The 14,452-nt window shown below is 34.2% G+C and overlaps 1 protein-coding gene across 21 annotated transcripts in view; it reads left to right on the plus strand.

The window, feature by feature from the left end:
• afdna (afadin, adherens junction formation factor a) overlaps positions 1 to 14,452 on the plus strand; it is a 162,819-nt gene that overhangs the window by 74,328 nt on the left and 74,039 nt on the right. For 16 of the 21 annotated variants that reach the window (XM_073816838.1, XM_073816839.1, XM_073816841.1 and 13 more), the window contains exons 4-10: positions 1,612 to 1,772; positions 1,977 to 2,137; positions 4,632 to 4,789; positions 7,555 to 7,648; positions 9,060 to 9,197; positions 11,705 to 11,746; positions 14,322 to 14,416. In XM_073816838.1, coding sequence (XP_073672939.1) covers positions 1,612 to 1,772; positions 1,977 to 2,137; positions 4,632 to 4,789; positions 7,555 to 7,648; positions 9,060 to 9,197; positions 11,705 to 11,746; positions 14,322 to 14,416 — 849 coding nt within the window. The remainder of the gene's footprint in view (positions 1 to 1,611; positions 1,773 to 1,976; positions 2,138 to 4,631; positions 4,790 to 7,554; positions 7,649 to 9,059; positions 9,198 to 11,704; positions 11,747 to 14,321; positions 14,417 to 14,452) is intronic. The other 5 variants (XM_073816845.1, XM_073816854.1, XM_073816846.1 and 2 more) reach the window with 1 other exon arrangement.

The raw sequence follows: 14,452 nt of genomic DNA on the forward strand, positions 1-14,452 counted from the left end.
GACGTCACGCCCACGGAACGTTGGCTGAACGTCTGATGCATATGGTACACTTAACTGGAAACACTTCAGGAATGTCGAAGTCGTCATCTGATTAGTTGAATTTGACCAGATTTCTGGGAGATGCAAGTGTCACGTTTATTTTCGGTCCGCCGGGAAACAAAGCGCTTATGCAGACGCCATTGTTGTTATACACATTTGCGACGTTCGCAAACAAATTACTGACTTACTGCTTGTTCTCCCTCTTCTTCGTTATCTTTCAATGCTGGTTATTTCAATGACTGACTTGTTGCACGCCAGTCTGTTGTTGTGGGGGCATTTCCACGCACCTAAACGTGACGCTGAACGAAACGAACTGTGATTGGTTGTTTGACATGTCGATCAAACGTCTTATGGGCGGGCCTTGGCCAATGAAAGCTGCCATGAATTCCAGACCTTCAGCCGTCAGTCTGAAGGTCTGGCTACGCGAGACTAGGTTTTTGTCACCTTAGATTTGCACAAAACTTCACACACACAGAAAGGCACTTGCATTTGTCTACTGCAAGATGCATTGCCAGAGATGTGAAGAGCAAAATCCGAAATTTATTTAAAACTCATGGTGAAATGCATTAAAAATTCATTCTCAATATTTTTAATGTAAGATCAGATGCAGCCATTTGTAACTTGAATGCACTTCTGGTGTTTCTGGCTTCCAGTTATTTAAGCAGTACAAAAACAGTCCATTATGCATATTGTTTTAATTTGTTATCCAAATCATAAACACACTTCACTTTGTTATTCTTCTACTCATTTATCTACAGTGGCTAATCAATCAGAAGTTGTTTTGCAAAAAAAAAAAAGGTGTATACGCGTGACCGTTAACGTGCCAATTGCAATTTAATGACCATAATTTAGGACCGATTGCTTTTATGTCAACTGTGAACTGAAAATGTTCTTAAAATCTGCTGTTTAGTTGCTCTCAGCTCAACCATTTGATGATGTGGAGTTGAAGTGGTGTTGTGACATCTGTCTGGCCGCTCTCTTGTCGAGGAACTTGTTCAACATGCTTGAATTTGAACTCTGCAATCCTTGCTTTGGCTCTTACTCTTCACTCATAACGCAATATTTTGAAATCCCCCTGTACATTTTTGGAGGGTTTTTTATGATGTATTGCAAAATCACAGCTGTGTTAACGTATAATTGTAAATAATGCATTGAAGTATTATAAAAAATGTTTTTCTAATCTTAAAAATATACTTAAATATCAGTATTATGATACTAATAATGCAAAATAATTATTTAAAAAAATTTAAATATTTATACATTCAAAACAATTTGTATTAAATTGTTAACTGTAGTATAATTAAAAATGCAAACATTATATAAAAATAATTTTAATATAAAATAATTTCAAATGAATTAGAATTAGATGTATTAGTATTAGATGTCAAATTAGATGTTAATATTCAAATTTTGCTGTTTTATTTTTAAGTGTTCATTCAAATTTCAAATAAACATGAAAGAAGATGCTAAGAATTTTCTGAATTCTGATTTTCTGACCCACTCTGCTTGATATCCTACTGCAATTTTTCTCAACATCTTTCTCTTTATTTTTCCTTTTGATCTCTCCACCAGAGAACATTGATAAATGGCCCTGAGAAAGAGAAGGAGGGGGTGATCCAGAACTTCAAAAGAACACTATCCAAGAAGGAGAAGAAGAAAGAGAAGAAGAGGGAGAAGGAAGCCTTTTCCAGAATTCCAGATGGAGATGATCACGCGCTGAACCGCGAGGATGGGTGAGAAATATCAACTGATTTGCCTTAGACATGATAGACATGAACATAAATGCAATAGTCAATTAAAAGGGATATTAGTAAGAAGCATCTTTAAAACTAAAGCAGAATAAAGTTTTTTTAGTCTCTGTGTCTGAAAGGACGTTTTTATTTCTGTGGTAGTCTTAATTTATATGTTTTTTTGATCATTGTCCCTTTTTCTAACAGAGAGAACTCTAGATTGGCTGCCGAGGTGTATAAAGACATGCCGGAGACCAGTTTCACACGGACCATTTCTAACCCCGAGGTTGTGATGAAGAGGAGACGACAGCAGAAGCTGGAAAAGAGGATGCAGGAATTCCGCAGCGGAGACGGTCGACCGGACTCAGGTTTGTACGCCACTACTACATCAACATCTACACTGATGTACAACTGCCTGTATTTACATTTACATTTATCAGCTCTTAAGTGATTAATCAGAAAGAGGCCTTATTCATTTCACATCCAAAGAAGCTAGCCAATCAGGAGAGAGAACATTTGCATATGGAAGTCTTACGACTATATATGGAAGTGTATGAACACAGACATGAGCATATTAACATATAGACTAGTTTTATTACTTTATTACTAGGGCTGCAACGATTAATCGAACGATGTTGTGAGGCGCGTTTAGTCAATGAAGCCGGTACTTTGATTAGTAGTAAATCCCCATCACGTGCGTTCCGCTGGAGCGGCAATTCAAACACCCCGCCGTAAATCACTGACAAGCCACGCCAAATCGCGCTCAAAATCGAATTTGATTTACAGCGCGATTTGGCGTGGCTTGTCAGTGATTTAAGGCTGTGTGTATTAACTGCCGCTCCAGTTGAACGCACGTGATGGGGATTTACTACTAATCAAAGTACCGGCTTCATTGACTAAACGCGCCTCACAACATCGTTCGATTAACCGTTGCAGCCCTATTTATTACTTTGTTTAAAGCGTTAACTTAATTAGTTATGAAAATAATGTGATTTAAAAAAAAATAGTGCAGTTAACGCGCTGGCCCAACCCCCAGATTATCTTATATTTCATATTTTTGACTGTTGACAAATGTGATGCTAAAATTCATTAGTGCAGAAAATACCCCTGTATGTGTTTTGTTTCATATTTATGAATATCACATATCACACTGGCAGCAATAGCAATATGACACGAAAGCTGATTTTATACAACATTTCAGTAAATAATAAGTTGATATTGTGTTGTATTTTAAACGCAATATTATGTGTTTTTGCTCAGTTTTGCAGAGAACGTATTACCTTTGAAGCCATTGCAGTCACACAGTGGTGTTTAGTTTCTGAATGAATCTGCGTTTTGAACGAATCATGTGAGCCAATTTGATTCAAAAGCACATTTATATAAAAAGAATGAATCCGCCATTTTATCCGCCACCGGCTGGCAGTTTTAGTTTCTTATTTAGAGTACCATTTCATTAAAAATAATAATAAAAATAAAACATAAAGAGATAGTTCACCCCAAAATTTTAATTCTGACATTGTTTACTCTCCTTCTTTTGTGGAACATAAAAGAAGGTATTTTTTTAAGACTGTTTTGGTTACCAATACTTTCATTGTATGAACAAAAAAATACTGAGATGTTTTTCAAATTATCTCCTTTTATGCTCCATAGTTTACGTTAGGCCGTTGCAGCCTGAATGTTTGTGCAATCAATTTTATGCTGAATCAAATAAAATATTTATTTCTAAAGCTACTATTTGCAATGTCTACTTTCTTATTTAACACAATAATCGCTTTAAATAATCTTTTGTGGGTATTTTCACACCCAAATTTAGTTTGCGATTAATTCGATTAATTAATCGAAACATCATGTAATTAGTTTTAAAATTTTAATTGTCTAACAGCCCTACTTTATATATGTATCTTGAGACAGTTTGGTCCAAAAATGGCTTTGTTTGTTTTTCACGTAAAATAGGCTATGATGTCAGCAGATGTCTCCATGGGACACTGCAAACTGTAATTTTATAATGAGAGCACTAAACCAAAGCCCTGGCATCTCCATTGCACTTGTTGGGACCTTTTGCCAATGAACCACCTACTTTCAAATGGGAAACCATTCCAGACCTCAACATAAAACTTTATTTTGTAGCTCTGTTCACACTGACGCCTAAAATAGCCTTTCTGCCCTAGACAGACACGGATATTTAGATTTTCCAAGCTTATGTAATCAGGATAATAACACATGTCTGCTGGCATGGGTTTAGACCAGAGGCAGATCCTTAATGTGACACACACAGAAAAGGCTCCCAGTTACTCATCACATTCACACGGCCCGGCAAGAACTGGTTAAAGAGGCTTAGTTGAGCACGCGGCTGGGTTTAGATCCCAGTGTTGGGATGTTTGAGTTCTCACGCTGTGTGTGCTGCCATACTGATAAAATCCTTCAACTTACATTGGACAAAACCAAAATTCAGAAAATGGGATAATGCTGTTACCCTAAATCTCCATTATTCATCGTCTAGGCCATCAGTAGGTTTTGTAGCTGATGCATTTCTAAATGTCAAGTATTGTCCAGTTTAATATTATATTGCCCTGCCTTTTAGACTTTGGATCTGACACAAGGTAGACAGACATGGAGTTAATTGGCATTATAATCAGCCAATTCTGATAATCTCGAAAAGCCAAGTATTAATTGGCCTCTCTGATATATTGGTCTACCGCTAATCTGGACTATTAGTTTTTAATTCTCTTGTATTATCAGCCAATTCTGATTAGCTTGAAAAGCCAGGTATCATCTGATCAATAACCCTCACTGATATATCGGTGTACCGCTAAGCTACACTATTAGTTTTAAATTATCTTTGACACAATTTCTCTTTCTTAGGAGGGACTCTGAGGATCTACGCCGATAGTCTGAAGCCCAACATCCCCTACAAGACCATCCTGCTCTCAACTACTGACATGGCTGACTTTGCTGTGGCCGAGGCTTTGGAGAAATACGGGCTGGAGAAGGAAAATCCTAGAGATTACTGCATCGCACAGGTGAGGTTTAACAAAGTGTTAGTTTTCTAATGCTTTCAGAGAGTTGTACTTCCCTGTGATTGATTTAAAGGTGCAGCTCTGTCTGACAGACTGTAAAATCTGCAGGCTGGGTTTTAACATGGCAGAATGAAGGGATGGACAATGTTTTGATACTTTGTCATGGATTTTTTAATTGTGCATGCTCATTTTCTATAGTTTTACATTTAAATTACATTTGCCGTCATCTAATGGTGACTAAAAGTTAATCTTTGAAAACAATTTAATAACGCTGTTAAATGTAATTTTTAACAAATCTCAAAATGTATATTCATTAGGGCTGTCAAATTCATTGATCGCTATTAATTGCAACTAAAATAAAAGTTTGTTTACATATGTGTGTGTGTGTGTGTGTGTGTGTGTGTGTGTGTGTGTGTGTGTGTGTGTGTGTACTTTTAAATAATTTAAATGTAATTTTTAACTAATCTCAAAATGTATTTTTAGGGCTGTCAAATCGATTAATTGTGATTAATCGCAACCGAATTAAAACTTTGTTTACATAATATATGTTTGTGTACTAATAAATCATTTTTAACAAATTATTTAACAAATCTTAATGTATATTTAGGGCTGTCAAATCGATTAATCATGATTAATCACGATTAATCACAACCAAATGAAAACGTTTTTACATTATATATGTTTGTGTACTAGTAAATAATTTAAAAACACTGTTAAATGTAATCTTTAACAAATCTCAATCTCAAAATGCGTATTCATTAGGGTTGTCAAATCGATAAATCATGATTAATCGCAACCAAAATAAAAGTTTATTTACATATGTTCGTGTACTGTGAAATGATTTAAAAAAAACCAATCTCAAAATGTATATTCATTAGGGCTTTCAAATATTTAAACAATATATTTGTTTAAATATGTGTGTAATTTTAAATAGTTTAAAACATTGTTAAATGTGATCTTTAACAAATCTCAAAATGCATATTCATTAGAGCTGTCAAATCGATTATTAGCGATTAATCACAACCAAAATAAAAGTATGTTTGTGGAAAAACTGGAATCACAGTGCAGCCTTATGTGATTTATTAAGCTTTAAAAGACTATGATTCAGTTAAATAAATGTGGGTGCTGCAGATTTCAAAGTACACATGTTTTTAATTCTTAAACATTCAGGGATGTTTAGAGTTAAACGTCCTGCATTAACAACATTCATTAAAGTAAATTATCTAAAATAAATTGAGAAACATGAATTATTTAAGGTTGTGTGTTTGGTCTTTATCGACATAAAGTATTAATTTATAATTTTTAATTTAATAATTTTATTTGTGTAGGTTTTAAAGTCTTTAATTAGATTTTTAGAAACTACAGATACCCATATATGTTTTAAATAATCTTTTTTTTATTAATAATTTGTTCAATTTTAATTTGCACACATTTATATTGCAGAGAATTTTACAGATTTTGACAAAAACATTTTTTGCCATTAATCGATCATCATCATCGGCATAACTAACAGTGTTTGACAAAATTGTATTATTGGTGCATCCCTAGAAAAATGTGTCGTAGCTGAGAGGTAAATCAAATATACAGAATATGTGACCCTGGACCACAAAACCAGTCTTAAGTCGCTGGGGTATATTTGTAGCAATAGCCAAAAATACATAGTATGGGTCAAAATTATTGATTTTTCTTTTATGTCAAAAATCATTAGGAAATTAAGTAAAGATCATGTTCCATGAAGATTTTTGTAAAATTCCTACTGTAATTTTTGATTAGTAATATGCATTGTTAAGAACTTAATTTGGACAACTTTAAAAGTGTTTTTCTTAGTATTTTGATTTTTTGCACCCTTAGATTTCAGATTTTCAAATAGATGTGTCTCGGCCAAATATTGTCCTATCCTAACAAACCATACATCAATAGAAAGCTTATTTATTGAGCTTTCATATGATGTATATATCTCAGTTTTGTAAAATTTAACCTTATGACTGGTTTTGTGGTCCAGGGTCACATATACCTGATGAATATGGGTGGAGCATATGTCAAATAATCAATAATCATGGACCTTCCAATTCTGTGGAAATCTCTGAAAGTTTCTTCATAATTCTGTGTGGGTCTGCTGTAAAGTTATTAAGCTGATTGACTGTCCCTGCCATGTCCATCTCTCTCCGTGGACTCCTCCTGTGATCAAATCCAGCATATTTCATCAGGCCACTGCACGATTTGTCTCCCAGATTAAAGCCAGGAGCTGACATCTGCTTCACCTCTACTGAGAGTAATTGAATTGTGCAGTTGTAAGGTGCCCCGCCTGCACACGTTTAGCGCTGCACAGAACGAAAGATAAAGATATACATGGGGACGAGGAGGAAGTGTAGAGGAGGAGAGCAGGAAGTGCTTGAAGTGCCCAGTCTAATCTCTGCTGTCAGCGAATGACAAACATCGCTGGTACAAAAGTGTCAACCTTGGGCTGTCTGCGCTGTTCCTCACAAGCTCCTTTCAGACGCCATCTCAGAGTTTCTGTATGGCATCGTAATATCCTCAACCTTCACTCTGGCCAATTTGAATTACATACACAGCTCGTCCATAAAGCTGCTGTTAAATCATGGCAGGGAGCGTGTATCTGTCACTAGAACAGGTGTCTAATGCCTGCCTGGAGTGCGCAGTGTGAAATATTAGTGTGCTTTGCCAAAGAAGTCAAACTTTATTAGTTATTTAAGGAGCAAAGTTGTATTTTATAAACTCTGAAGTGTGTGCATGTTTGCTTTGTGCAGGTGATTCATGCAAATGATAAACCAGTGAAGGAGACCATATTAGATGACACAGATTGTCCTCTGCAGATCCTCAGAGACTGGACAAGCGATAAAGGTCAGCCACGCATGCCATTTGTAATGCTCATTTTTTGAACATCTTTACTATTGTTCAAAAGTTTGGGGTTGATTTGTACAAATTTTTTGTTTTAAAAAAATTGAATGTTTCTTCTGCTCACAAAGTTATTTATTTGATAACAAATACAATAAAATAGTAATATTGTAAAATATTATTGCAATTTGCAATAACTGTTTTCTGTTTAATTATATTTTAAAATGTAATTTATTCTGTGATGTCAAAGCTGGATTTTCAGCATTACTCCAGTCTTTAGCGTCACATGATCCTTCAGAAGTCATTCTGATATGCTGATTTGGTGCTCAAGAATTATTTCTTATCAGTGTTAAATGTTCTGCCTAATATTTTTATGGAAACAATTTGAAATATAAATATTTTTGCAAAATACAGTTAAAGTCAAAAGTTTACATACACCTTGCAGAATCTGCAAAATGTTAATTATTTGACCAAAATAAGAGGGATCATACAAAATGCATGTTATTGTTTATTTAGTACTGCCCTGAAAAGGATATTTCACATAAAATACATTTATGTATAGTCCACAAGAGAAAATAATAGCTGAATTTATAAAAAAAAAAAATGACCCTTTTCAAAAGTTTACATACACTTTATTCTTAATACTGTGTTGTTACCTTAATGATCCACAGCTGTTTTTTTGTGAAAACTTTTTGAATTTGAAGATAAAGGTAAATTTTACTTATTTTGTCTTCTGGGAAACATTGAAGTATCTTCTGTAGCTTCTGAAGGGCTAAATGAAAAAATAAAGAAAATAAGAAAAATATACACATCTTCATTCTGTTCAAAAGTTTTCACCCCCGGATGTTAATGCATGGTTTTTCCTTCTGGAGCATCAGTGAGTGTTTGAACCTTCTGTAATAGTTGCATATGAATCCCTTAGTTGTACTCGGTGTAAAAATATGGATCTCAAAATGATACAGTCATTGCTGGAAAGGGTTCAAATACACAAAAATGCTGAAAAACGTAGCGTATGTAAACTTTTGAACAGGGTTATTTTTATAAATTGAACCTGTACTGTATGTGAATGTCTTTTATGTGAAATATCTTATTCAGGTCAGTACTAAATAAAAAATAACATGCATTTTGTATGATCCTCTTTATTTTGGTAAAATAATTAACATTTTGCAGATTCTGCAAGGTGTATGTAAACTCTTGACTTCTACTGTAGGAGCTTTCATCAGTTTTGATCAATTTAATCCATCCTTGCTCAATAAAAGTATTATTAAAAAAAAACTTTTGAACTATAGTGTAGAAACATTTTATTATTTATGCCTTCCTTCTTTTACATGCTTAAAGCGTTTAAATGAGGATAAAACAAAAGCCATGTTATACTGCCCCCTGTTGACTTTAATGTGCTATTATGTCAAATTTACAGAGGCTTTAGTATTCCAACTGAAGAAGCGTCCTCCAGACTATGCACCAAGGAAAGGACGTAAGCCCGACAACAGGATGGGGCCGCCTCACGGATCCATTCCTCCCGAGAAACTGCCCTACCTGGTCGAACTGAGCCCAGGTGACACACACAAACACATACTATGACAGCACATCCTCCTACCTAGAAATTTAGAGCAGAAACAGAGGTCTTTATGAGTCACTGAATGCTAGCAGAGCTGTTCCTGGATCAGTCATGTTGCACTACAGTTTCAGTTGCACTGATGTGACAGCTGTGAAGAGCGGCCTACCGATTGCCCACTGACATTCATGCATGAGTAGAGTTGTGGCCGACAGATGAGTTCAGTCTCTGGACCTCTGTAGAGTCGGCTAGTGAGACCCTTTAAAATACACCTTAGTTTCAGTTGAGTTGAAAATTCACGTCATGTAGATCTGACCCTCACTAACGCTGTCTCTCAGTCTAACTGCTGCTTGCATACTGTTCCTCCCCCTGCTACAGCCCACAACTAACCCTGTCACTGCGTTTATAACCAATGCTTTTTAACTGCAAAGAGTTGAGGAGAAACTCTGCTGATGTGTAATGACACTGTGTCTATACTGGAGGCAACCAACGTCACATTGCAAAGACAAAAACTTAAGGCTGTCTACATTGAAAGCTACATTAAATGCTTCACGTCACTTCTGAAAGTTCACTAACTTCAACCATTAGCTTAAATTGCAAATTTTATTAATTGGTTATTTTATGATATAGAAACATAATTAAAAGTTATTTCTACAGATTTTATCTGTATTATATTGTTGTTGTATTAAATAACTCAAATATAAATAATTTGTTTCATTTAAACATTATATTATAGTATATTACATTATTTGATATTCATTTTAGCTATTTTTCAATTTTTAATATACTATGTACAATGTATTACTATGATATAATATTACATGATATATTATATTATTAAATTGTAATATATTTTTGATTAATATTATAAACTATTTACTTTATATATTTTATATATATGTGACCCTGGACTACAAAACCAGTCATAAGGTTAAATTTTACAAAACTGAGATTTATATATCATATGAAAGCTCAATAAATAAGCTTTCTATTGATGTATGATTTGTTAGGATAGGACACTATTTGGCCGAGATACATCTATTTGAAATCAGAAATCTGAGGATGCAAAAAAATCAAAAAGACTGAGAAAATCACCTTTAAAGTTGTCCAAATTAGGTTCTTAACAATGCATATTACAAATCAAAAATTACATTTTGATATGTTTACAGTAGGAATTTTACAAAAAATCTTCATGGAACATGATCTTTACTTAATTTCCTAATGATTTTAGGCATAAAAGAAAAATCAATAATTTGACCCATACAAAGTATTTTTGGCTATTGCTACAAATATACTTAAGACTGGTTTTGTGGTCCAGGGTCATATATATATATATATATATATATATATATATATATATATATATATTGTATTTATGTATAATAGCATGTTTTATTTAATTAATTTCAGTATATTACATTATTTAATATGCATTTTTGCCGTTTTTTAAATTATTTATTTACTCTGTTAACATTTTGTATATTATATCATTATTATTTAATATTACATTATATTGTCTTATATTATATATATATATAGAGAGAAAAACAATTACTCATTTATTATTTTATTAGGTTATTTAATCATATTTACCACAATATTGTTAAATGTTGCTTAAATTAAATTAAATTTGTTTTTTTAATCTTTTTTTTTTTTTTAAACAATTACATTATGGGTCATATAACAAATATGTGACCCTGGATCTCAAAATCAGTCATAAGTAGCACAGGTATATTTGTAGCAATAGCCAAAAAATCATTGTATAGGTCAAAATGATCTGTTTTTCTTGCCAAAAATAGTCAGGATATTAGGTAAAGATGTTCCATGATGATATTTTATAAATTTCTTACTGTAAATATATCAAAACTTAATTTTTGATTAGTAATATGCATTGCTAAGAACTTCATTTGGACAACTTTAAAGGCGATTTTCTCAGTATTTAGATTTTTTTGCACCCTCAGATTCCAGATTTTCAAATAGTTGCATCTCAGCCAAATATTGTCCTATCCCAACTGGTTTTGGGGTCCAGGGTCACATATATGAGTGATAACAAATCAAATTATTACCCCTCAATTCATTCATGTAGCTGTCAATCTGCAAAAAAAAGAAAAAAAGAAATCGCACATTCCTCAGCCAAATGGCTTCTGGTATAGACAGTTTTATTGATTATAATAGGACACTTAGAGTTTTGTCATGTTGTGACATGGTGTTATCCAGTATAGATATGGTGTAGAAGTGGTCATGAGGATTCTCTGGGCTTTTGAAATTGAGATTTGATTGACATATTCACTCATCTCTGGAGTGTGTGTCGGCTGACAGACTGACCACTTGCTTATGGCGCTTTTTTCTCTTTCTTGCTGCGTTTGGTACTCTTTGGCTTTTCCTCTCTCTGTATCTCTCTCTCGCTCTATCTCTCTATCTCTCTCTCTGGCGTGTTGTTGGCGTGTGTCGGTGTGTGTCCCGCCGTTCTCTCTGCTCCTGGCTCCTGTGCATGCGTCCCGTCCTAGGACGAGGGAGTCACTATGCCTACTACTACCGCCATCATGAAGGTAACACAAACCTGCCTGCACCTCCCATCCTCCCCCAGCTCTACCTCTCTCTCTCACACACACAGACTCTGAAAGAGAAGCTATAAAATACTTCTGCAAATTGAAAATTGACCTACTTGTTTTTTGTGCCCTAAAAGTAAAGTGTGCAGTTATGTGGTCAGATTGTTGGCACTAGAGGAGATGGATGTGGTATTTTCTGGTAAAGCATTTAGTTTTATAGCACATTGTTCCTTGTATTGGTACAAAGTTTCCAGCATTGCCCACTCAGGCGCTTACGTAATTGCTAAAAATCTTAGGGTATTATTTACAATGTATTCATGGTAAGAGATCCTTGCCTAAAAGTCAACATGACATTAAAATGGCTCTAATTACTCTATTTAATGCATGTTCCTGGTCTTATTCTGCACGATTCATCAGTGCATGTTATTCAAATGAAAAAAGTCTTTAACAAAATAAAATATAGTGACTCTATAAAGTTACCTAGGCTGTGTCAGGCTATTGTCAATAGAACAGTGTTGAGGATATTTTGACATACACTCTTATGATTTAAGGCTTATTTCCTTCTTTCCTTTGTTTGTGCTGTGCATTTTGCTTATAACTCCGATTGCCAGTCATCTCACTAATCTAAAATTAAAATACAAACCTAACCATCCCATCATCATTCATAACCCAGGATTTCCTGTAAAAGTTCATTTAAGTTCCAAGAATTCTGATCAAGTTCCAGTTTCCAAAAATAGACATTTTTTGTTTTTGCAGTATTAATTGAAAATACTTGACAATTATTAGTAAGGTTATGTCAAAAGGGTCGACTAGTAAAGACCAGCTAGTTGATTAGTAAGGTCAGCATTTATATACAGTATTATTTTTATTGTTTTCTTTTTAATTATTACAGTTTTAAATATTTTTTTTTAGTATATCTTAAAATGCAATTTATTCCTGTGATGCAAAGCTAAATTTTCATCATTACTCCAGTCTTCAGTGTCACATCATCCTTCAGAAATCAGTCTAATATGCTGATTTTCAGCTTTGAAGCATTTCTTACTACCTTAATATGCTCCTTAATATTTCTGTGCAACAGTGATATTTTTTCAGGGTTCTTTGATGCATAAAAGAAGACTTGGAAAAAACATTTACTTGGAATATACAGTTGAGGTCAGAAATTCACAAACACCTTGCAGGATATGAAAATGTAAATTATTTTACCAAAAAAAGAGGGATCGTACAAAATGCATGTTATTTTTTTATTTAGTACTGACCTGAATAGGATATTTCATTTCGACGTTTAGATATAGTCCACAAGAGAAAATAATAATTGAATTTATAAAAATGACCCTGTTCAAAAGTTGATTCTTAATGCTGTGTTGTTACCTGAATGATCCACAGCTCTTTTTTGACTATATGATTTTGAGATCCATCTTTCACACTGAGGACAACTGAGGGACTCATGTGCAACTATTACAGAAGGTTCAAACACCCACTGATGCTTCAGAAGGAAAAACGATCCATTAAGAGCTGAGGGTGAAAACTTTTTGAATTTGAAGGTCAGGGTAAATTTGACTTCTTTTTTCTTTGGGGAAACAAGTATCTTTTAAAGCGTTTGAAGGGCAGTACTAAATGAAAAAAAAAAAAGATATTTAGGCAAAATAAGAAAAATGTGCACAACTTCATTCTGTTCAAAAGTTTACACCCCTGAGTCTTAATGCATTGTGTTTCTTTCTGGAGCATCAGTGAGCATTCGAACCTTCTTTTATAGTTGCATATAAAAGTCCCTCAGTTGTCCTAAATGTGAAAAGATGGATCTCAAAATCATACAGTCATTGTTGGAAAGGGTTCAAATACACAAAAATGCTGAAAAACCAAAGAATTTGTGGGACCTGAAGGATTTTTTTGAAGAACAGAGGGAAGTTTAACAGTTCGGGACAAACAAGGAACTCACTAAACATAAAAAAAATGCAACTGTGGATCATTCGAGTAACAACATGGAATTAAGAATCAAGTGTATGTAAACTTTTGAATAGGGTGATTTTTATAAATTCAGCTATTATTTTCTCTGGTGGACTATATGTAAATGTCTTTTATGTGGAATATCTTATTTAGGTCAGTCATGCATTTTGTATGATCCCTCTTGTTTTGGTAACATAACTCTGCAAGGTGTATGTAAACTTGACCTTAATTGTAATCCATTTGTAACACCATAAATGTTTGTAAATGGTTTTGATATTAATTTCTTTAAAAAAAATTCTCACTGACCTCAAACGTCTGAACAGTGTATTTTTAGTGCCAGTGCTTTAATTAGCATATTGTACAACCCTGGAAAACCCTCTCGGAGGAGTTGCGTCTTTAAATTCAGGAGAGAAAACAGCCTAATTACACAGTAGTTTAGTTAGCCCATTGACTAGACGAATTTAGAAACATGTAGTTTTGCATATCCTTAATTACATGCCCTAAAGCACAGAAGTGACACTGATGGGTTGTGCAGGTCTGTACGTACTTGTGTTTTGTATGTGTTTGAGTGAGAGTGAAATGCAGACAAATGCAAATGTGTGTTTCTCACTGTTCTGTGGCTGTGCTGCAGATGGGTCAGACTCCAGGGATAAACCCAAACTCTACAGACTCCAGCACAGCGTCACCGAGGTCGGATCTGACCAGGGTGAAGACGGAAACATCCAGGTAGGGAAAACACTTAAATGACATCTTCAGTACAGA

The sequence above is a fragment of the Garra rufa genome, chromosome 13, assembly GCF_049309525.1.
Source record: "Garra rufa chromosome 13, GarRuf1.0, whole genome shotgun sequence".
Classification (NCBI taxonomy): domain Eukaryota; kingdom Metazoa; phylum Chordata; class Actinopteri; order Cypriniformes; family Cyprinidae; genus Garra; species Garra rufa.